Genomic DNA, 24,179 nt, shown 5'->3' with positions numbered 1-24,179 from the left:
GAGATTAGATAAAACTACTACTACTACTACTACTACTACTACTACTACTACTACTACTACTACTAATCCATCCATCCATCCATCCATTTACTAAGCCGCTTCTCCGTCAGGGTCGCGGGGGGGTGCTGGAGACTACTACTACTACTACTACTACTACTACTACCAATAATAATAATAATAATAATAATAATACACTTCCATAAGGAAAGGGGAAAGTTAAAGGGAAAAAAAACATTCAAAATACAGATATGGTAGACTATCAAAACGGTACCCATCAGATAAACAGTACTTTCGTCTTTGAGATAGAGGAGAAAATCAAGCTCCATTCTTGATTCAGACCTGAAAAAATTTCACAGGTGTTTCTCTCCTCCAACATCTTTCCACTGTGGAAAGATTCTTTGCTATGGGTCTGAAAGGATGTGTGGCTGTCTAGAAGCCTCACTGAGAAAATGAATTAGACAAAAAAGAAGAAACAAATGAAACAAAGAAGCTGCTGGTGTTCTCTGAACAATACAGTGACCACACCCATCCAGACCTCAACATCACAGAATCACAGAAAGTGTTTGTGATTATGAGGACGGTGAGAAGTAAAAAAAAATGCAACCAACTTCTAAGACTGCACTTTGGAAGTTTGGAAAAATATCTGCAGATTTCTTTAAAAAAAACTGAAAGCAAGTGTCTCAAAAAGAATGGAAGCCTTAATAAAGGCAAAGACTGGACATGCCAAATACTGAACAATGAATTGATATTCTATTAAGCTGGTGAGCCTTCTGTAAAATCTTCTGTTAAATATATGTCTTCTGCTTTTTCCCTGATGCTGAAAATGAATAATTTATACGTAAAGGTTGTTTTGACAGGAAATGAAGTGTGGTATCTTACCTGTAATCAGTGCTGCTCATTTACCTGAAGCGTAGCAGTAGCAATACACATACTCTAATATATTGTTTGAATTGAATCATTTTGATCTTTTAAGTTTTGAAAAATAATGACTAGATTTTGCAATGATAAAGGATCAATTTGTAAAGGCCACCGTGGATAAGACACATCATGAACAGAGAGACCACAAGGTATCATTGAGGGAGGATAAACATATTGTTCATGGAATGCTGATGTAGGCTAACCGTTCGGGCATATTATTAAGTTATCAAAGCCACTGGCATTAATTTGCAGAAGCAAAGAAGACACACACACAAACACACACACACACACACGTGCTAACCCGCTTATCCTCCTGGGTTTTGAGAGAAAGATATAAGACATCCAAAAAACCTTGTTAAAGGGTCTGGTTGCCCATCATGATATGGAAGACGTGTGCTATGGGTCCCAGTGCAAGTACCCCACCTTCACTGCCATTTCTTATCCCGGTTTTGTCAGGAAATGCCCGTCAGAAGTTCTCTGGCTAATATAGCCTTCACGTTTACAATTTGCTCCCATAATTTTAAAAATCCATATAATCCTCAATGTAGTAAAAACTGTAAAAAGGTCATTTAAAAGGAAAAACATGTTACAACATTCTCACTACACTGTCAGTCCACATTCCATTGCAACAAACACTATAATCATACTGACTGTGTTTATGAACCAGCCTTGTTCAGGAGCTCATGATGCCTTTCCCACAAGAAGCAAGAGAAATGGCAGATTGAGAATGCTCACCAAGGCCTAAAAGAGCAAAAACCTGCAATGAATGAAAGCCAAAAACATATTTAACCCACAGATGCAGAGTTAAATGCTTTGAACAGTGTTGCTCAAAGGTCTTGTTACACTTAATGTCTAAAATTACTCGTGTTTCAGGAGGCAAGTTCTTGTGTACTTCCAAGAGGAGTTCACAGAAGCCAGTGTCCATCATGATATCCTCAGAAATCTGAACCCTTCTGACTTGGCAGTGGATCCTAAAGATAGTTTGAGAAGTTCCTGTCCTGTTACAAGGAATTTGCTTATGTCAAATGGTCAGCAGGAAACGATTTTTGGTCAGTGTTAGTCAAAAGAAGTATTACTTTTGTGTTAGGAAGATAAGGCCGTTTACCGTAATATGAACTTCATGCATATTAAATATGGTAACTTGCCTTAAATTTCAGTTTAACATGTAGAGGTCAAGTTTAAAATCAGACTAAAAGGGAATTTACAGTGGTAAATGATTGATATGATTAGTCTTTCACTTTAGTCCCAGGATAGACTTAACCCCTTAAACTCTAGGTGTTGATTTCCCAGACAAGCATTAAGCCTAGTCTTAGACTATGAAGCATTCTGAACAGTGATTCTTTGTTGAAAGGAAAATGCAGTCCAAATTTAATCCATGTCTGGGAGACTAAGCTTAGGCGTATCATTCATTCACTATGTTAAAGCTAATTTGCAAGTTATGTAGTTATAGGAGCAAGGAAACTAGTCCTATAACCACCAATGGTTTTTTGCAGTTCAAGGTGTTTATCCATGACTAAGAAAAAAGACTCAATATTTCCTTGGAAACAAACACCTGACTGCCTCATACAATCCATAATTGCTTTAGCTTCAGAGAGTATTAAACGAGTAAGCATTACCTTCTCTAACTACATTAACTACATTCTTGTACCCTGTAACAATGTGTGTAGGAGGGTTTTACTAATAAACTGGTTCACAGTGTGTCAGATATACCACAGTCGTTATAATTACTGTTATAAAATCAGACATGTGATACTCTTTAGAGTAGTGCATAAATCCATGTCAGTGTTCTCAGCATGTTGGCATGACTATTCACAGCACTAACCTCTCTTATCTGTAACTGTAAGAGCATTGACTGCCCTCCTCTGGCAAACTAGCAACAATACAGATCAGAATCAGCACAACACTAGGATGCTGGTGTGTAGCAACAATATAAGGAAGGGGCCGAATTGCTTTGCATAGGTTTTGTACATAAATCATTAAGTTGGATATAAATTGGAGCAGGATTTGTGCATGAAGCAAAGTAAACTAAACTGGTATGATGGTCATTTGCTTATTGCAGTACTAACACAAATATTCAAGGGTGGAAATCAAGGTAACCAGTCTTAAAAATGATGGTTCTTCAAAGGTTCTTTAGCAAAGAAAATAGCATATTTAAAGGGCTTGTTGCACTGTGAAAGGTTCTTCGGATTGATGGAGATTGTGCTGTGGATGGTTCTGTGGTTCAAAATAGCATCAAAAGGGTTCTAAAATGTTTTGTATACAATCATATACAGCACATTTTCCATCAATATAAAGAACCCTTTCACTATGCAAAGAAATCTTGAATCATGCAAATGACTCTTTGAGTGTTCATGGTTCTATATAGAACCATTTTCTTTACTAAAGAAGCCTTGAAGAACCAGTATTTTTGAGTGTGACCCTTCCACTCTACTGGAACCTAACAACTGAGTGATTATAGGATATACAGGCTAACCACAGGTCAGAGAGCTTAATGCCTGTCAGTTCTTTGGGCCTGTTTATGGGCCTTGGCCTTAATCACAACTCTTTCTGGTTCGTGGTTACATACAGATATGTAGGTTCATCATAAAAATCCAAAACATGAATAGGTGCAGTGAGAATTCCCTGTACTGAAGCTGAACATTGTATAAAACATAAGGCTGTTTTTTTCCCCTAATCAAGGCATATTCCCAAAAATGTATCCGCATTTATCTGATGGACGTCACTTCAAACTATGTTTTCTTGTTTACTTGCTGGAAGTGCTTCACAAAGCAGAATTTCTCAGCTAAATCATAATTCAAAATGTATGGGCGTACTGATTGGGCAAACCTCACATTTGGTTTAAAGGAATGGTTTACTGAAAAATCATGTTTGCACAATTTTCCTCTGAGCCCATATGTAGTCGCTTGGCCAAGACATGTTTGATGTCTGAAGTTTGATTCTTTAATTTTGGTGCAGAACTGCAAAGCTACATTTCATTCGCAGTGCAGAACTTAAGATGAAAACATGGTCAACCGACTACATTAGTGGCAAGAGAAAGACTGTGTAAACTGGATTTTTTTGATGACCCATGACTTTCATTTACCCAGTTTAACTGAGAAAACATTCTCTATATTTTTTCAGGCTGTAATGGGAAACACTCGGAACAAAAGCTCAGAGAGTATGCCGTAAATATACTCCCTGGGTTTGCTGAATGTGCGTCCCATTACAGTCTGAGCCGAGCTTACACATTTGAATTTGCATTTGCATGCATTTTTTTACACAGAAGAGGCACTAAACGCCGCCCAGGCAGCGCTGGATTGGGCTTCACCAATGTCTCCACTTCTGCCCTGCTGCACTACAACCCCCCTCCGGCCGGGCACGTTTATTCACTCCCTGTGCTCTTAAATGGAGGAGCGGCCCTCCGTGGGGGCGACGATCGCGATATATCTCAGTGTCGGAGCAGGGAATGGGTCAGATCGGTCGAAATTATCGGTGAACAATGATCAAAGCTGCTGTCAGCTCCAGGACGAGGAAACGCAGACGAAGAAAACAGGTTGGTGGAATGCAATGCAATGCAATGCAAGGCAATGCTAATCTAGCTAACCTACCAAGCTAGGTTAACTTAGCTGGCTCACTGGATCCCAAGTCCTCTCACCTTAACTAAACTTCAGAAATTGACGCGTAGTCAGTTCGATTAGGGACTGTAAGCTCATGGCGTGTCTTGACTTGCCGATCAGCTGTGTTTTGGGCTTTGACTGATGCCTGTCGTCGACATTTCTGCAGTTATAATAGCCGGTTGTGTTATTAGCTGGCTGGCTAGCGGAGTGTGGACATTGACCTTGTGCGCCGGCTTCAGCCCAAAACACAGCGATTTCTTTTTCGATCAGCGTCAGATCTACGTCTGTATGTTTGCCATGCGACAAAGAGGACCTTCGATATGAAAAGGTGGCGTTTTTCGCCCGGAGAGAGTTTGATTTAGACAGATGAATGAGCTCGCCGCCTTAGCTTCTTAGCTTCGTTTCCACAGCAACGCTAAACCCGGCTCCGACTAATCTAACTGTAGCTTTAGACACCTGGCTAACGGTACCTGCTGAGTGGACAAGCTCACAAAACGTTATTCATATTCGCGCATTCTGCTCGTCTTGATGCACAAATGCCCAAAATGTGTAAGCAGTGTCCACGAATAAATGGCAGTGCAGACAACTGGCGGACATTTGAGGCCAAACCTAGAATACGTTAGCATGATAGCGAACATGCAGGGACCAGGCTGAAGTTGGATTCCCATTCGCCAGCTTCTTCTTCGAATCTTACCGTTCCACCTTAAATGGTGCAACAGTTACATCCTGTAGCCACCGGAGCCATAATGTAAGTGCAGCACCATTTAAGGTAGAACGGGAAAATTCGAACAACAACCTGACTTCAGCTTCGTCCAGCGGGGCCTGTTGCTGGAGCAGTCATGTGAGTGGGCCTGACAGTCATAACGTTACTGCAAATGCAAACGAACTAATTATGGGTTTCTTAGCTGTTTTTACTGAAAGGCACGCAGCCATTCGCTCTAAACCAGCGCATTTCCGCAGTAAAATGACATATTACTGCTTCAATTGTATCAGTTAGCCAAAGAAATATGTCCAATCAGACTGCTGCTAACTAGGTTAGCTGGCAGCCAACTTTGCTGTCTTTGACACTGATAACGTTAGCTAGCTAGCTGAGTTGACCCAAAGCTAGAGACGACAAACTTCACTTGTCTAGCTAGCTAGTTGGCTAAGTAGCTATGCCAATACTAAACGAACTAAACTATTATCTTTCAATGAAACAAACGTTTCGAAAACGGGGCAGCTGGCTAACCTGGCTCATTTGCCGCCCGTCGTCGAAAACGCACTGCTTGCGAGTGATGGACAGTGTCGTTAACTTACAATAAATGCTCATTTTGATGTATCCTACCAGCCATGACCAGGTTTAACAGTAAATCGCACAGAAGTGGCTTCAGTGCAATGATGTTTGTTTTAGTTCAGACAAGTTGTGCAAGTCATACAGATTCTGATAGCTAGCGAAGTCGGTTAGCATCTAACGTTAGCCGGTTTACAAATTCTTGCTTTGTGTAGCTGCTTGTAACTGAGACGATCACAACTGGGTCGATGTGTTGTTAAGTTCTGTGTGAGAGTTTGGGTATCCTGGTGTTGTTCCTTGTGGTGATCAGTCTCCGGTCAAAGAACAACCCAAATATGACTGAGCTCCATGATGACACGTCATACCTCCAGTTTAAAAATAGGGTGAAGTTAGGATATCATGGGGCAGTGGAAGGAGACTCACAGGAGGGCTACGTTGCCGTTTGGCCTCAGTGTTTTCAGTTTCAGATGACAGAAGTAGGGAAGAGTCTTGTGCTGGTTCATGACAGTTGTTATGTTGCATCAGTCAAAGTCCCTTATAGCTAGTTGTTGAAGAAAACAGTGTAAACAGACTCCAGAAAGCTATGTAGCTCTGGTGTAGTGTGAGATTTTCATTTACAGTCTTCAGCTTTTATAAGCTGGGCATTTGTCAGCTTTAATGATGTAACCTACAGCTTGTTGAAATTTCCATATTCGCTGTATGGAAATCCTAATAGCACGTCAAAAATGAAGCATGCAGGTGCCTCTCTCAGGTCCCCCATTGGATGTTTAAATGGCAATATTTTGGTTCATACACTGCATATTACCAAAATGTTTTTTGTTTGTGCAGAAATCTTCACACGTAAATGTTTATTAATTTCAAGTGTCAAGCTGATCACAGATCCCTTTTCCAACTGTCTTATATGACGGGGTGTTTCTCAATCTATGTGTCACAGAAGTAACCCAATAATCCAGATGACCCTGGCCCTCTGCCATCAAACATATCTAGTCCAAATATTCAGGCTCCTCTCACAAACATTGACCAGACTCGGCCTGCTCCCTTGTTGCAGCTTGAAAGCTCATTTAGATTTGTTCTGACGCTGCTTGGTCTTTCTGTTAATTATTTGACTTGGTTGATTGTATTTTAATTGCCTGTGTCTCCTCTTTTACTCACAGAAAATGGAAAAATAAATGGATCTATAGTTGAGGGAGAGGAGATTCCCACTTCCCTTGACTCACACGGCTATCTGCACTCTGTGAGCCACAATGGTGACAAAGTCCTACTAGGAACCAACTTGAAACGAAAGCCTTCTGGACAGGCCTTGAACACTGCCCTGAAGGGGGAAGGGAAAGGAAATAACACTAGTAGAAACAGCATGGACTACAAAAATGACAAGCCCTCAGAGGTGATTACACATGAGGGCAAAAAGGAGGCCTTGGCGTCTCTGAATGGCATGGTGACACTCAACTGTGGTCTGCTTACCAACGGTTATCCTGGCAAACCTGGCACTGACAACGATGGTAGCGGGTCAGAAAGCGGTTACACCACGCCAAAAAAGCGCCGGGCCCAGCGGAATGGTAAGACAGTGGAAAATGTGACTGCTTCTGCCCATGGGAAGGCCATGCAGCCTGCCAACAAACAAGATCCAGGCCCCACGGCTCAAGAACCAACTGACAGAACATCAGGACCACAGGTGGACCTTGGCCGAGCTGCCTCAAAGGCAGACATCCATCCTGGTGGCTCTACGAAAGCCAGAGAGGTGCCCGCATCTGGCACCGCTACCCCACTCACGTCTGAGGTTCCACGTAAAAACTCGGACGTCAAAACGTCGGGTAAAAAATTTGAGGACAAGTCCAGCAAAGTAAAGGTGGCTGCATCCACCAAAGAGGACTCATGGACTTTGTTCAAGCCTCCGCCTGTCTTTCCTGTGGACAATAGTAGCGCTAAAATAGTGCCTAAGATCAGTTATGCAAGCAAAGTGAAGGAGAACCTCAATAAGACAGCCCAAGCTGGTGGAGAGGCTCTCTCTGCTCCCCAGGTGCCTGGGAGACTCTCACAGGTCCCCATGTCTGCGGTGAAGACCATCACCTCGGCTAGCTTTACCAACGGCCCTCTAGCGGGGGAAGGCAACGGCTGCCCGCTACCTGGTACACACTTTAGCTCAGTGGCCGGTTCAGCCCCCGTGCTGGCCTCCTCCGCTGCCGGTGCTGATAATGTAGCATCACCCTCTGGCAGCAGTACCACCTCCACCACCCCTTCGGCTGAGCCCAGAAAGCCTAACTTGTTTGTTTACCCCCTCACCCAAACCAGTATGCAACTGTCTTTGCCCAGCGGCCGACAGGCAGACCCTCCTGCTACCACGACAAATCAGAAGTCTCTGGGGGACATTTTTCAGAACCAGTGGGGTTTGTCTTTCATCAACGAGCCCAGTGCTGGCCCTGAGAGCTTGGTTTCCCACTCCGCTGCAAAGGACAAACCTGTGGAGGTGAGCTTTCAGGGAGGCTGCCCTTCCACTGTGGTGACGCAGACATCCAGCACATCACAGAGACTGGACCAGCCACCTTTTCCCAAGGCTTACGAGCTGGACAAACGGACTAGTGCTGAGACCCTGAGCAAAGGTGTAAACCTTGTCCTCCCTGCGGCCAGTGGGTCTGCACTTGAAGGTTTGCCTCAGGCCTCCAGCCTCGGACTGGATTCACAAAAGGATGAGGCAGCGGTTCCTGGTGCAATAGTGTTTTGCTCTTCCTCTAAGGACATTGGTGCTGAGCTGACACGCACCTCTCCAGCTGCACCCAAGTTGTCTTTGGCCAGAGAGCAGGGCCACACTAAGGGCTTCGACAGGAGGTCCAGCTGGGGGTTATTTGATCTGAAAGCTGCTGTAGTATATCACACTAAAGGTGACCACCATCACTTTGATCAATTGGGCAAATTTGTTTTTGATGACTCATAGTTAGCTTAGACTGATAAGCAGTCTGTTCATCTGTTAAATAACTTTAAAAATAATAATAATTTTAATATCAATTTTCCTACAAGGATTTTGACTGGTAGTGGGTGGTATACCGGTTGAAAAATGTCAGGATTTTTTTGCCTTAACAGTTATAACGATATGACATACACAAGTGCAGACAATGCGACATACAAATGGTGCAAACCTTGCTAACGTAAGTTGTTTAAGTGGTTTTGCTGGGGATGTTTGTCATGTTTCAAATGAAAACGATGCAGTCTCTTGATCACCTCCCTTTGTCTGGTCCATTTGTAGTAGTCCACTTTGTTTCCAAGACTGTGGACATAATGGAATATCCAGTCTTTTAGGGTTAGCCCTAACCTAACATAGACATCAGAGTGATTTGCTGTGGTACCGTTTCCTTTCATACAGCCTGAGAAGCCTGCTACACAGTCGACTACATCATACGCTACTTCAGTCAGGGCCTTGTCCATTTGGCAAACCATGGAACTGCTGTAATTGAAACTTGAATAACTAATATTTTCTGAATTGCGGCAGTGGCTGGCAGTCAAAGGCACAAGGGTTTGTATGCGCAGAAAAGATAAACAAGTTAGCTTAAAAGTTAGCTTTTTATTCAGATTCCCAGTTCCACCTTAAATGGTGCAGCGACTATGTTCAGGAGTCTGTATGCAACTGCCTATGCCAGTATATGACTGTGGCTCAATTTAAGGTAGAACAGAAAATTCAAACAAAAATCTATTAAATGAGAAGCTAATTTCAACCTTGTACAAATCAGAATGAAAAAAATCCTAAAACTGTTTACCACTGCTTTTCCCAGGCCTGCTGTACTAGTGTTAGGAAGCAGTGTTGACAGATTTCTCTATGCGGCGTTCAGTTTTGTTTTTGCTGTTTTGCACGGTACTAGGGCTGGGTGATAAAACGATAAGTATCGCGATATACCTTTAACTCGAGTGATAATAAAGGTTCGATAAATGTTCGATATAATACGCCACTCTCACACTTCCATGTTCAGCGACAGCCCTAATGATGTTTTCTACTGCAAGGAAAGCGTCACTACTCTGCTGTCACCAGGAGAGGGCGCACTTCTGAGTTTTTCAACATGAATAGAGAGGGACGGGCAACGAGTGAAAGATGTCACCAAATATACTTTAGCAACATCTGAAACGTGGAGCTATACATTCCCTGTTTGAGTGGAGCGACCAGCGATCTGTTCTCCTGTGACCAACTGTGAGTGAGGAGAAGTTGCGTAACTGCTAGTTGTTTTTAGCTGCTGGCTAGCTTGAAGCAGCACTGCGACACTCGCACAACACGGCGCGTTGATGATACTGTAGATCAAACAAGACACAAAAGCACTGCATTCAATTTGAACATGCGTAAAAAGAGGACTCTGTTTGTCTGGTGTGAGAGATTCACATTGCAGTGAGTTAATGCTTTTACACAGCAAGCATCAGATGTATTGTGGTTCACCCCTCAAACCACTACGATAAAACAGAAATCCGCTCACCTTCTAGCTGGTGTTTGAATACTATGCTCTGGCATGGATGCGGTAGGAGTGAGTCTGGTTAGGTGGCTGTGTGATCCATCACTGACGTACTGAGCCAGTTAATGTTTGCTGTTCGTACTAAGTTGACATTGTTGAGAAACTAAACAGTTTAGCACTGTGCTTTTCCAGCTGGTAAAAACAGCTCACCAGAAGCTTTCTCCCAGTGTCCCATGAAAGATTTGTGAGATTTTCCACTGTTTGGTGTTTTTCATGTTCTGACCTTTAAAGGATAGTTTAAAACAGCAATTAACCAATCAGGAACAAAAATCAACCCTGAAACTTGAAAGAAATGATGATTTGACATTTATCACGATATGTATCGATATCGAGTGATATGAATTTTATCGTGATCATATTTTTGGCCATATTGCCCAGCTCTACACGGTACAAATATTTGAGAATTGGTTTGATTGAAATATAAAGGATTAAAAATAGATTAACTTACTCGTCGTTGTTGTTGTTGTATTTTTTTTAATTATTATTATTTCCCCGTCAAATAAAATTTAAAAATGTATCCCCTGAGCCAACACTACTACATACCCAACTGCTCCCAGGGTGCTGCAGATAGGGCTGCCCATCGCTCTGGGCAAGTGTTCTCACTGCCCTGTGTGTGTGTGTGTGTGTGTGTGTGTGTGTGTGTGTGTGTGTGTGTGTGTGTGTGTGTGTGAGAAATTTCCCCATTGTGGGACTAATAAGGGTGACTTAATCTTAAAAAAATAAATACCACTCACTACTACCATTCAGCTTGGAAATGGATGTTTCTTCAAGCCTTGCTTGTTAAGTTCCCTTTGAAACACATTTTTCCTATGAAATGTTTTGACACCGTTTGTTCTGCATGTTTGAAAATGTATTTATTTTAACAAGTACAAACTTTTCAAGTCAAATGGACCAGTACACAGACATTACTTCATACCTTGTGTGTTTTTATAATTAATATCCTTTTTCTTCTTTTACAGAAATGGAATATATTTTGAATTTGCAAAAACAAGGTAAGCTTCAGCTTGGCCTACCTTTTTTTTTCTCTGATGTTCAGTAGACAGCACGTGTGCAGGGCAGGCTCTCCTCTGTTGAAATCAAGATTACAGTTAATCAGTTTTTGATCATATTTTTTATGTGATGCTGTTGTTGCAACGTTTTTAAATGATAACTTATTAACCCTCTACTGCACGCAGTGTGAGAGGAATTTAAAAAATCTATTCATTTCTCTTGTATAAATTAGTCCTTGATTTATTTTTTTCAGACCCGATTATTATATTAAACATTTATAAAAATACGAGCAGCGGTTCTTTTGGAGTATGTTGTCATGACAACATTGTGCAACAATGGGAAGAAATGATCTAGAGCAGTGTTCCCTGAAGTGGTGAGACCTGGCTGGTGAATGGCTAAATCCATTTCTCTGTCACACAATGTTGCTTATAGGCAACAAACATATTTCTGCAAAGTCTCATAACAAAAAAATGGATACTCAGCATTTAAAGCGGTTCAAACTCAAACTCTTTATTGTTAACAATTGTTATCTATAAATGTGTATAATGTTATTGTAAAGTGAGGAAAATGAGTTTGTTGCAGCATTTTGCAATAGACGGTTAAACCACAGAAAAACTAAAATATTGTGGTGTGTCTTGTTAAAATGTCTTGGATTATTGTGATGCTTTTTATTTTTTAAATAAACGTATTGCCCACCCCGAGTAGCACTCATGTAGCATTGCCCACCCTTAGTAGCCATCATGTAAAGGTGGCCTTATATAGAGACAGATATCTTGGCGTGGACTTAATTCATATTATGTTTACAATGTTTTCCTTCACTGCCTTCTCCCCAGATCCAAATCGTGTAGTGCTCTACAGTGAATCTAACAATGGTCCTGATCAGTGAGGCTGAGCCTGGACGCTCTATCCACTCAGCTGGACTCTAAGAAAGATGTGCTTCAAGGAACACGGTCGCAGCCTCTGATAAACATCCTGACTCAGAACAAATCGATCCTCAAGATGGAGTTTTAAAAGGACTTAAATGGGCGGCGGCTGAGGCTGAACGCAGGACAAGGAAAGGAGCACACTTGATAAAACGGGTTAGCTGAATTAGAATGGGAGGTGAGGAACTGGAGCCAAATGCTCTACTGTAAAGAAGTCTAGTGGACATGTTTTGCTGAAGACAATTCAAGTGACTATAGGGATCTTCAATTCACAATGTCAAACACTCACAGTAAGCCTTGTCCCACAAATGGGCAACGGCTTCCTTTAAAGTGCTCAAGGACGTAGAGATGGCTGACTTCATCCTGCTGGCTGCCAGAGAAGAGGAAGCGCCTTGCGATGCCTCCATGGTGAATTTGACAGATCACGTGGACAAAGTGTGGTCTTGTGTTTGTACGTGCTGAATTCATGTGGACTCTACAACCAAGGCATGGGCTCGGAAAAGTGTTGCTCTCAAACGATTGGGTGGCCAGAGGAAACAAACGGCAATATAAGTTTCAGGGGACTCAAATCGCTGAGGGGGCAGATAGCTAAAGCCTTGGGTTAATTGTCTTAATTTTTGAATGAGTTATGTTAGTGACTCCTTTTTTTTTTTTTTTTTTTTTTTTTTCTTTTTCTCCTGTTCTGTATTTCTTTTCAGTGAAATACGTAAGATAGAAATGAAATCCTAAGACGGGTTAGAGGTTACACTTAACTGGGAATCTGTGCTCATTTGAGTGTGCAAACCGCTGTGTGCGTGCGTCCTCTGGAAGATTACGAAGTGCTATTGTTCGGTAGTCTTACTGTTGTCTTTTTCACTCTTCTGCCATCGGACAACTGTTTGCGTCCCTTTCTCGGCCTGCGTGCATACATGGCAGAGAGACAAAAGTTATAGCCTGATCTTTTATCTTTTATCATTTTATGTTTGCGATTTTATATTACCTGTTAGATCCCAGAGGACTAGTAAGTAAGACGCACCTCACGTTATAATCGCTTCAGCTGCTGTGCTGACTGGCACGCCGCTAATATGTTAGTTCTGTGCAGCGTTTCGGTCTTCAGCTTCGTTTGTTCTTTAGAGCTCTGCTTTCTCTCTCTCTCTCCCTTCTTGATGTATTTTTGCACAGGGAAACAGAATCTGCTGTTGTGGTGCCGAGGCGTTTAATAGGGCTAGACCACGGTTTAGCATGACGTGAGAACAGTTGTTTGAAAGAAGATCTGGCCTTTATATTTTACGCACATAAACAAGAACATTAGTTTTTTGTTATTGTAACTGTTGACTCATTCATACGTAATGGGGCTTGGTTCCTTTATTTCCTTGGTTTCCAGCTTGTTGGTTTTGAACTTCTTAAAGTTGACACAGGTGTTGTCAGGCATTCTGCCCTTATGTAGCCTGAAGATTTTTTTTTTCTTTCCAGGAAACAAATACTAAAAATGAACTTCTTCTGTTTTTTTTGTTTTTTTTCCTCGTCACAAGTTGATTGATTCATATATATATGAAAAAGATGAGTAGCACTTTATGTATTATTTTAAATTGTGTTATCTTGATCGTTGGTTGACATATCAGTGCGTAAATGAATTATAGTAATTATGAATAGGCTACTAACTTTAACTTCTAACATTGGACTGGCAGTCCACTGGGGGAAAAAAAACTGAAAAGAGAGGAAAAATAATCACTGAAAAGTCACTCAGGTAGAATTAGGGCAGTGTTTGTGTAAAAAATAAATAAATAAATAAAAATACCAACAGTGTTATTGCCAAAAAAATGAAAAAGGGTGTCCCCATTTCATACGAACCTTCGTCTGAGGGACGTGATTTCCGTTTTTAGCGAAAAAGCCAAATGGACACATTGAAGGGGGCTGTTTGGCACTCCTTATCCTCTTTTCCCTTCTCCTATACATGGCCATGAAACACTGCCAGGTCCAGAGATGCAAAACTAAGAAAGACGAAGAGAAGAATATTTTTATCCTCTCTAATGCCATTTAATTCATCTCCCCCTCTCGCCCTTTAAATGTTCGGGTGGGTTAAGTTTCTGTTGACCTAACCTGGAGTTTGTTGCTGTAGCTTTTAATCAACTTTATTGACCCTTCTCTTCTCGAGGAATCTGAAGTGGGCTCATCACTAGAACTAGATCTAACTTTATGGAGAGACATTTCTAAGCTTCACCCTATCATGCTGCATTGGCCAGATAATTAATGTGTATGTTGTGAAACAATATTGTATCAATGAGATATAGGCCATTTTTATTTTTTTTTTATGCTGCTTATTTTTTCCTCTGTTGAGTCTCAATGCCAGTCCAAAGCAGCTGTGTGATGACCCTTTTTTTTTTTCTTTTTCTTTTTTTTTTTTTTTATTTAAATATAATGCATGTTAAAAGTTTTATCATGACATGCTAACAGTTGGCTTAGCAATCAGCTTCGGTAAGTTGACTCTGATTGTAAAAGTCAAACCTATGGTGTTTACTTAAAAGCAACTCATGTAGGATATTAATTTTGCCCCACTTCCATATTTCATTTACAGTTTCCCCACTTGCTTGGTCAAGGCATGGCTGGAATCAGAAGTTTGCTTCTTTAGTTTTGTAGTGAACCTGCAAGGCAAGTATAAGTCTGTGTCGGCTGAAAAGGTTCCTTATGAATTGTTAGCCTCATAGCTCCAGTGCAAAACTAAAGACACCAAACATGCCTTTGCCAGTTTACTGTATTTGTTCTAAGGGAAACTGTGTAAACTAGACTTTTCAGCAAACTATCCCTTTAATCATGTAGGGGTACTGCATACTCTTCGACCTTTTTATGAAGACACTGTTAGCTAAACCAATTGTACCCTGCGCCTATTTTAAAGTTCAAAAGGTCAGCGGATGCACATGCGGAATATTGATGCACAGAAAGCAACAGTAACCGAGTTTATATTTTAGGGGATGCACATCAAACGCGTATTTCTTTATTTGATCAATAAGAAGCACTTATTCCCCACAAATTTTAGAGTTTATAGCTAATATATGTATAATTATGCACACTAAACTAAAACCGTTAATGTCGCTTCTTTAATCTCCCTTAATTAGTACCTAAAGCCAAGAGAGCAGGCAGAGATAGTCGTACAGATATAATTAAACTAGACTGTTTCTCTGTTCTGTACTATGAAAATGCTTCTACGTTGGCATATACATTTCCTAATATATGTGTTAGGTTCATTGTGGTGTTCTGACAGGTCAGCTGGTGCGTGGGTGTCTGTCTGTCTGTCTGTCTGTCTGTCTGTCTGTCTGTCTGTCTGTCTGTCTGTCTGTCTGTCTGTCTGTCTGTCTGTCTGTGTGCGCGTTTGGGCATGTGTATGTGTCTTCATCTAACCGCTCTATGATATGCAAAGTCAATATTGAGAACTTTAGTACTGAGTTCAGGGTGCCTGTGCTGTAAGAAATATTAAATGGATCACATCAGAAAATGGATGAAAATCTCTCTTGCTTCCCAACTCCCGGCCCTCCCCGAAATGATTTTAATTTGTGCCATGTTTTGACTGTTAAAAGTTGAAATTAATATTTCATTTGTATGTTGCGCCGTCTACATTTCCTCTCGTGGTAATGAAGATGGGGCAACAAGTCGTTTCAAGAATCTTTGTCACTGCTAATAAACTTGTTGAAAAATGAGTCATGTTTACTCTTGCGTGTACCTCCTTGTCTTTCACGGCGACTTAAACATCGGCAGGCCCCCAACAAATGTAATTACTATTTTTACACATCAACCTTTATGAAGATTTGTTTTGAATTGTGCAAATGAAGCAATTTTTATATATATATATATATATATATATATATATATATATATATATATATATATATATATATATATATATATATATATATATATATATATATATAGTGTGTGTATGTATTTATTTATTTATTTTTTCCCCATTGGTATTACAGTGTCTTGTTTTTGCGGAAGACTTTGTGCCCTCCTCCTTTCCGTTCTGCTTTCTTCTCAGCTTTTATTGCGTTTCGGCTAATTACATTATTTAAAAAAGGACAGAATGGCTGTGTGTTTCCCCAGGGAAAGTCCCAGCCTCCTCTGGCAGCTGTCAGCTGGCTCTGCTCCTAAAGGGTGACTCATGGGGAAAGGAATGCAGGAGGTGCTACTGTTCTCGAGGTGGTCACGATTTGACAGTGGGATGCGGATGTGGCCACCAGACGTGATCCAAATTGGTGTGGGGGAAAAATAGCACATAGGAGGTACATGGGTGTGTGTGTGCGACTTCACAACAATTCCATTCTACTTCTGTTCATTAGGAAACCGATAAGGTCTCAAATTTCACCACAGTTGAGTCTGATTTGACCTTTATGGGGCAGTTGAGTGGAGCTCTCGTGCACCACGGCAGTGTTGGCAATCAAAACATACTTTTTTGGATTCTTTTCAAACTAATTTCAGTTAAAAAAAAATGGGCACAGGCAGTTCAAACTACCTTTCGTTAATTTGATTTCCAATAAAAACAGCTGCTAAATACTAGTTATTCATTTTTCAGGTAATAATTCCAAGCAGATTAAGTAAAAGATAATCCACTTGCATAAGGAAGGACAAGGCAAAGCAAAATAAATGGGGAACAAAACAAGTTTCCAAAACTAGAGCTCAAAATTTGGTTAAAAGATGGGAAAAAAATGGGACCCCTAATAACCATGCAAGACCTGGCAGACCACCAAAGGGGTCACCCTCAGATAAACGGTATTTAAAACTTTCGTCTTTGAAAGAAAGGAGACAATCAAGCTCCACTGCTTCTTTAGAAAGAATCCACAGGTGTTTTCTGTCCATCTTTCTACTGTGAGAAGACAACACTGTAGGTCTTAAAGGAGCTGTAGCAGCTTCAAAGACTGAATTTTGGAGATTTTGAAAAATATCCTTACAGAATTCTTTGCAAAACTTAAAGCAAGTACTTTATTACAGCTTCCATTCATAGCAAAGACAAAGAGTGGACACGCCAGGCTGTTTTAACTGGAAATTAAATGTGGTGAAAAGGGAGGTCTCTTACTTCAGCACAGCATTGTACTTGAATAAATATATATATATATATATATATATATATATATATATATATATATATATATATATATATATATATATATATATATATATATGTACTTAAATAATAATCTATTGTCTTATTAAAAAGTCAATGTAGTTTTATCCCCACCTTTGGCTCAGTGCATCATGACGCATACTTCATTTTGTGCACTGCAGTGCAGAAAATGATTAATCAGCTATAAGGAATGTGACTCACTATCTCCAATTTTAAGTAATGAGGGCACATAATAGAAATGAGAAAATTGAAAATGAAAATTTCTCTTCGCTGGTGCATTTGGCCACCACTGGAGGGTGCTATTGTCTAATACAATGTCTAAAATAATTTGTGCCAAATCAGTTGTCAGCATTTTAACACATAATTCCCTTGGGAAGAAACACAGCCTACTTGCAGACATGAATGCAATTCATTTTTCCCTAAGAGAGTCAAGCTCAGTTTAAAGCAATCTTTTCTTCAATGGTTTTCAGCGACCAAGGTTTATTAGGCATTCAGCAGCAGAAAATGAACAAATAGGGTCAAGTAAGCACATAATATCTGGATATATACAGCGTTTTAAATGTGCCCTGGACCTTCCTAAGTGATCTGCAGCTCAGACCATTAATTCTGGTTTGATGTACACTTCTTTCAGAGAAAATGTTCTATTTGATTGCCCAGGGATTCATTTTGAAGATGCCGGGCTTTTGACCATGGTTATGATGCACAGTTTCTCTAGCCTGAAACACATATATGCTCATAAAGCAAAGGAGAGTCTGCTCCTGCTTTTTCTGCCTATTGGGAGGATCCACTCTAAAAGGCATTAATAATGAATGGACCGTGGTCCCTGGGCTCCTGGCCGACTCAAGCATGTCCTCTAAAGATCTGCAAATGCTGAAAAGTGGAACAGCAAACGAATCTTGTGGTATTACTCATCACCTCTTGGCTTAGATGTTTACATCAGACCATTAAAAGAATACTCCCGACTTTTTCAATGTAGTCTTTATCCGCCGAGTCTGTACTGTTTAGTTACCGTAGACGATCATTTCAAGGCTTTTTCCTGTATGTAGAAAAGAACCAAAACCTCACTGAACACACATCTAATACTTACTGTTGTGTGTTTAGAGTCAACTGGGTTTCAGTTCTTTGACCAAGTACAGAGGTTAGGATGAACTTTATGGATTATTCTTTCAACCTCTTAAACTGCTGGCCCTCAATCTTAATGCTTTTAGATTATTGAGTAACTGCTAATAACTGCTCAGCACCTAATATGAATTATTCAGCATCTACTATGATTTATTTAGTATGTAATAATTATTCTTAAGGATCTTAGGTGTATCAATTGTAATATTTGTAAGATTATTCAGTAAATAATGTTGAATTTTTCAATAACTACTATTCTTTTATGAGCACTAAATTATTCAGTAATTATAATGAATCATTATTATTTATTATTATAAATGACTCCGACACTACAATAAATTATTTCGTATGTACCATGAATTATTCACCAACTACTCTGAAACTAAAGTTCTATAGGTAAACGCGATGAACGGAAGTTTACACCAAAGTTTGTGGATCAACTCTCCCAGTTAAGTAACAATGTGATGCAATTTCTACTATTCAGCTTACAGCAGTTTAGCCCCTCATATTCAATCTGAAGTTATAAAGAGTGTTTCAGCCCAGACTACTTTTTAAACAAGGGCACATCTTTATACGTGTCAGTCTTAAAGGAGCAGCAACTCAAACCGCCTTCAGGACGGTTTGTCTCTTCACTGGTCCTGGTGGTTCACTTCTCCACTTTGTTTTCTCTGCTCCCACCGCACCTGATCCAACTAATAAGCTCATTAACAGCCCCTTCTGAGTGGAAGTGGGTGAGTTAAAGCACTTAGCACTAACACTTGTGCAGGTTAGTGGTCCTCCAGGACCAGCATTGGGAAACACTGTTTTAAGCGACCAGCGACTGACACGACGGATAAAAGCTTAGGATGAACATGTGAAGATGAAACGGTGATCATACTGCCATTTATGCTAGCAATTTCAGTGCCTTCCCCACACCCTCCGGCGGGAATATGGCCACAGCACAAGTCTAAAAATAGATGGCAGAAATATTCGCTGCTCTTTAAATAGAGCTGACTCCCCGAGTGAGAGGTTAGCACCAGCGGGCCTCTGTGTAGCCTCTGTACTGTGCAGCTGTGTCAAAAACACAACAGAGCCTCTGCTTCACTCTCACTCTCTCTCACTCTTTCTGGCACTGACTACATAGACTATAGTGCTTTATTCTCTGCACTCAGTCCTGCCTCAGCGACTCACATATGCAGTCATACCCATATGTACCATAAAATACTAATGTGCTAGTAAGAGCTTTCTAATGCTATTAGCTCCTACTACCTTTCACTTGTGATTAGCCATTTATGTAATGTATGCCTGTAAGATGTCTGTAGATACAATCTTAAAGTAATAATAGTAGTAATCTGAAATAGTCTATAATACCTGTAATAGTGTATTATAATAGTTTACAGGGCCACTTCTTGCTGTAAATGGTATAAACAGATGTTTAGGCCCATCAAGCAAAGGAGGGGTCCTGTGAGTCTTTTTTTTTAGTGTCATTTGTGTCAGGTATAATATTGGTAGAAAAATATGAAGATATCATTGGTGAACATGTACGTATGCAATTGTATTTACTGGTTATATTGTTATTATTTAGACAGTGTAGCAGTTTAAAGATTCGTTTCCCCCTGTATGTAGTTAATTTGGCCACGGTTCCACCTTAAAGGGCCCATACCCTACATTTTTTTTGTATTTCATGCAGGCTATTTTATCACTGTGCATTTAAGACTGATATATGTAAGTGATCTGTTATATTCCATATAACCTCATTGTGAGAGCGTGTGGCTAAACTGCTTTAGTTCAAATAGAGGTGGATATTCTTGTGACATCACAAAAATAATGAATTCCAAATAAGCTGTTTTTGCAGCTTAGCTTTCATGTATGGACTGCACTGACTAGAGAGCAAATGGCTCACGTTTACATGCTCCATCAAACTCTTTCAGGACTATATCCTACAGTTTTCCTATGTTTCATTGCTCCACCTGATGCCCACTCATGATATTTGTGTGGCTTTACACAACAAACATTTTTGTATAACTATCATTTTACCTCTCTATATCCCTTTGAGATAAACAGGCTATTTTTGGTACTATGCCTTTAAGACTTATATGTAAACAACCTCTGTTCTGATTGGCTGCTAGGTATTGTGCCTCATTCAAAAAGCTGTCCAGACTAAAAAAAACTCCCTATGAGTTCAGCATGAATAAGCTAACTGCTTTAGTCTGAATATATGTACAACCCTAATTCCAATGAAGTTGGGACGTTATGTAAAACATAAATAAAAACAGAATACGATGATTTATAAATCCTTTTCAACCTATATTCAATTGAATACACTACAAAGACAAGATATTTAATGTTCAGATGGATAAACTTTATTGCTTTTTGCAAATTTGCAAAACGTTCCAACACGTTCCAAAGTTGGGACAGGGGCATGTTTACCACTGTGTTACTTCAGCTTTCCTTTCAACAACACTCAATAAGCTTTTGGGAACTGAGGACACTAATTGTTGAAGCTTTGTAGGTGGAATTCTTTCCCATTCTTGCTTGATGCACAACAGTTGCTCAGCAGTCCAGGGTCTCCGTTGTTGTTTTTTTGCGCTTCATAACGCGCCACACATTTTCAATGGGAGACAGGTCTGGACTGCAGGCAGGCCAGTCTAGTACCCGCACTCTTTTACTACGAAGCCATGCTGTTGTAACACGTGCAGAATGTGGCTTGGCATTGTCTTGCTGAAATAAGCAGGACGTCCCTGAAAAAGACGCTGCTTGGATGGCAGCATATGTTGCTCCAAAACCTGTATGTACCTTTCAGCATTAATGGTGCCTTCACAGATGTGCAAGTTACCCATTTACTAACACACCCCCCACTAACACACCCCCACACCATCAGAGATGCTGGCTTTTGAACTTCACCCTGATAACAATCCGGACAGTCCTTTTCCTCTTTGGCCTGTAGGACACGACGTCCATGATTTCCAGAAACAATTTGAAATGTGGACTCGTCAGACCACAGGACACTTTTCCACTTTGTGTCAGTCCATCTCAGGCCCAGAGAAGCCGGCGGTGTTTCTGGGTGTTGTTGATATCTGGCTTTCGCTTTGCATGCCAGAGTTTTAACTTGCACTTGTAGATGGAGCGACGAACTGTGTTCACTGACAATGGTTTTCTGAAGTGTTCCTGAGCTCATGTGGTTAATATCCATTACAGAATGATGTCGGTTTTTAATGCAGTGCCGCCTGAGGGATCAAAGGTCACGGGCATTCAATGTTGGTTTTCTGCCTTGCCGCTTACTTGCAGAGATTTCTGAAATCCCTAAATTCCTTGCAGTTGCACGTTGAGAAACGTTCTTAAACTGTTGGACTATTTGCTCACGCAGTTGTTTACAAAGTGGTGAACCTCGCTCCATCCTCGCTTGTGAACGACTGAGCCTTTCAGGGATGCTCCCTTTATACCCAATCATGACACTCACCTGTTTCCAATTAACCTGTTCACCTGTGGAATGTTCCAAACAGGTGTTTTTTGAGCATTCCTCAACTTTCCCAGTCTTTTGTTGCCCCACCCCAACTTCTTTGGAACGTGTTGCAGGCATCAAATATAAAATGAGTGAGTATTTGCAAAAAACAATAAAGTTTATCCGTTTGAACATTGAATATCTTGTCTTTGTAGTGTATTCAATTGGGGTTGTACGTGTTCAATCTTGTGACATCACAAAAACAATATGCTGAGATAAGCAACTTTTACTGAGGGTAAATCCAGGGTCATGGTCATGACAGTCCAGGTTCATATATCCAATACGAAGAGCAGGAGGGACAGACATAACGAAACAAAACACAGAATCTTCAAACAATCCAAACAGCACATCAAACATCAAACAAACACATCTCAAACAAAGACCAGCAACCAGACAGGGGAAAACACAGGGCTTAATACATGAGGGTAAACGAGGGACAGGTGGAAACACAGGTGGAGACAATCAGGGGTAGAGTCACGAAACAAGAGGGCAGGACTGAAAACCAAAACAAAGCAATGGACAGGACTGGGAAGTAAACACAACACAAGCACATGGACAGGACTGGGAGGGGCCAATCGTGACATTACAAAACTCTCTAAATAAGCCAGGGAATTTTGTTTTTCTTGATATGGGCATGCAATAAAATAAGAAAGATGTTGTTTATGGCCTGCAAATATTCAGAAATGGCCCTGATAATTTATAAGAGTGAAGTACTGAGGGATACATAAAATTGAGACTTTTCATCTTGAGTGCTATTAAGTATATTTCATTATTCATCCCATGCTTCTTTGTGCATTAACAGATGTCTTATTATATTTTAGAATGGCAGCGAAGGTCAGCTTAGGCCAGTTAAAGGGTGCAATTTCCAAACAAAATACCACACATTTAGCGTAAGTGAATAATGATAGCTTTATACGTCCATACATTTATGCTTCCTTTTGCATTCATTTTTAGCAGCACACATGCTGTTCCCTTGGCAGCGGTTACAGAACATCTGGGAAGGAGCTGTCCTTCACTAAGCTGTTCTCTGAAAGAAGACAGTAAATGTACACTGTCCTTTTGTAAGATAGTGGCTTATAATTTCAGAAAACATTAAGCACATCAGAGTGATATGACAAATGTCTCTAAGATTGCTTTAAAGGTCTTTTTATAGTTTGATCTTCAAGAATACATGTAGACCTAAAGAAGTTTAACGGATATTTGAAATATGGACTCGAAAGGGTTACCAGGAAAATCTGAGGGTGGACCACTGAATCTTTCGAAGGGTGATTTGAGAGTGGCTTGATGTGGTTTGATGTGAAATGCACTCCTCTAGAGAAACCTACTGATTCAGAATCATTTACAGTGGTGGTGATAGGAACCTTCCAAAGTGTTTAGCGCCTCTATAAGCTCCCTCACAGGAAGATATCACATGCAATGGTTACAAGTACGCAGCCTGAGACTTTATTGTATGGTAAGTGATGAAGAGTGGGTAGTTGCCTCACAGCAAGGGTTCGATGCCCTGGACAGGCGACTAGGGTCCTTTGCATGTTCTCCTGTGTCTGTGTGGGTTTCCTCTCATAGTCCAAAGACATGCAGTCAGGCCAATTGGAGATGCTAACTTGTCTCTAGGTGTTGGTGTAAGTGTGAAAGTGTATGGCTGTGTGTTTGCCCTGTGACGAACTGGCAACCCGTCCAGGGTGTTTCCTGCCTTTACCACCAATGAGTGCTGGGATGGGCTCCAACACCCCCGTGACCCAGGAGGATAAGTGGCTAAAAAAGTGTGTGTGTTGTGAAGGCATTGCGACCCCTGGTTCCTATCACCACCATTATAACGAAATCTGACTCCATATATTTCTCTGCAGTCCACCATTTCACATCAAACAACCAAATTAAGCAGACATTTTGAAAAATCAGTAGAATTCTCCTTTAATTTCAGTGTTCAACACAAGCTTTTGGTTTCTTTGCATATAAAAACTTCCATCAGGCCCACTGCGATGACTGTATATGTCGGTAATACAAATCTGTCATCAATTTCAATTAGTAAGATTAATTAAAAGCCAAGATGTGCAGCCAAATGGTTTGTTCTAGTCCTCTGAGAGTTTTCTCTCGAGGTTCGTATGTTAATGAAAGATTCCTTCCTGCTGTATTTCTCACAAAGCCAAGTGTTGATTGATCCTTTTTGTCCCTATAAGTTATGTTTGAATAATCTGTACTGAATAGTGCATTAGAGCTGCAGCACAAACAAGCCTGCAGGACAAAAGCAGTGGGTGTGGGTGGTCTAATTACAGATCAAACAGTGGCCAAAACTCCAGCGAACAAATAGC

The 24,179-nt window shown here is 40.6% G+C and overlaps 1 protein-coding gene across 1 annotated transcript; it reads left to right on the top strand.

Annotated features, from left to right (window-relative positions):
* The first annotated feature begins 4,244 nt into the window (after nt 1–4,244).
* Nucleotides 4,245–15,852, top strand: nufip2 (nuclear FMR1 interacting protein 2). Its single transcript, XM_017707202.2, has 4 exons — nt 4,245–4,450; nt 6,939–8,660; nt 11,228–11,260; nt 12,092–15,852. The coding sequence occupies exons 1-4, from the start codon at nt 4,303–4,305 to the stop codon at nt 12,142–12,144; spliced, it is 1,956 nt and encodes a 651-aa protein (XP_017562691.2). The 5' UTR covers nt 4,245–4,302; the 3' UTR covers nt 12,145–15,852.
* Nucleotides 15,853–24,179: the final 8,327 nt, after the last annotated feature.

The sequence above is a fragment of the Pygocentrus nattereri genome, chromosome 17 (genome assembly GCF_015220715.1).
Source record: "Pygocentrus nattereri isolate fPygNat1 chromosome 17, fPygNat1.pri, whole genome shotgun sequence".
NCBI lineage: Eukaryota > Metazoa > Chordata > Actinopteri > Characiformes > Serrasalmidae > Pygocentrus > Pygocentrus nattereri.
This window is presented reverse-complemented; position numbering and strand designations above follow the sequence as displayed.

Coding starts and splice junctions, on each gene's coding strand:
- nufip2 (XM_017707202.2), top strand. CDS start 4,303: ATGGAGGAGCGGCCCTCCGTGGGGGCGACGATCGCGATATATCTCAGT. Junction 4,451..6,938: donor AACGCAGACGAAGAAAACAG/GTTGGTGGAATG, acceptor TTTTACTCACAG/AAAATGGAAAAATAAATGGA. Junction 11,261..12,091: donor TTTGAATTTGCAAAAACAAG/GTAAGCTTCAGC, acceptor CCTTCTCCCCAG/ATCCAAATCGTGTAGTGCTC.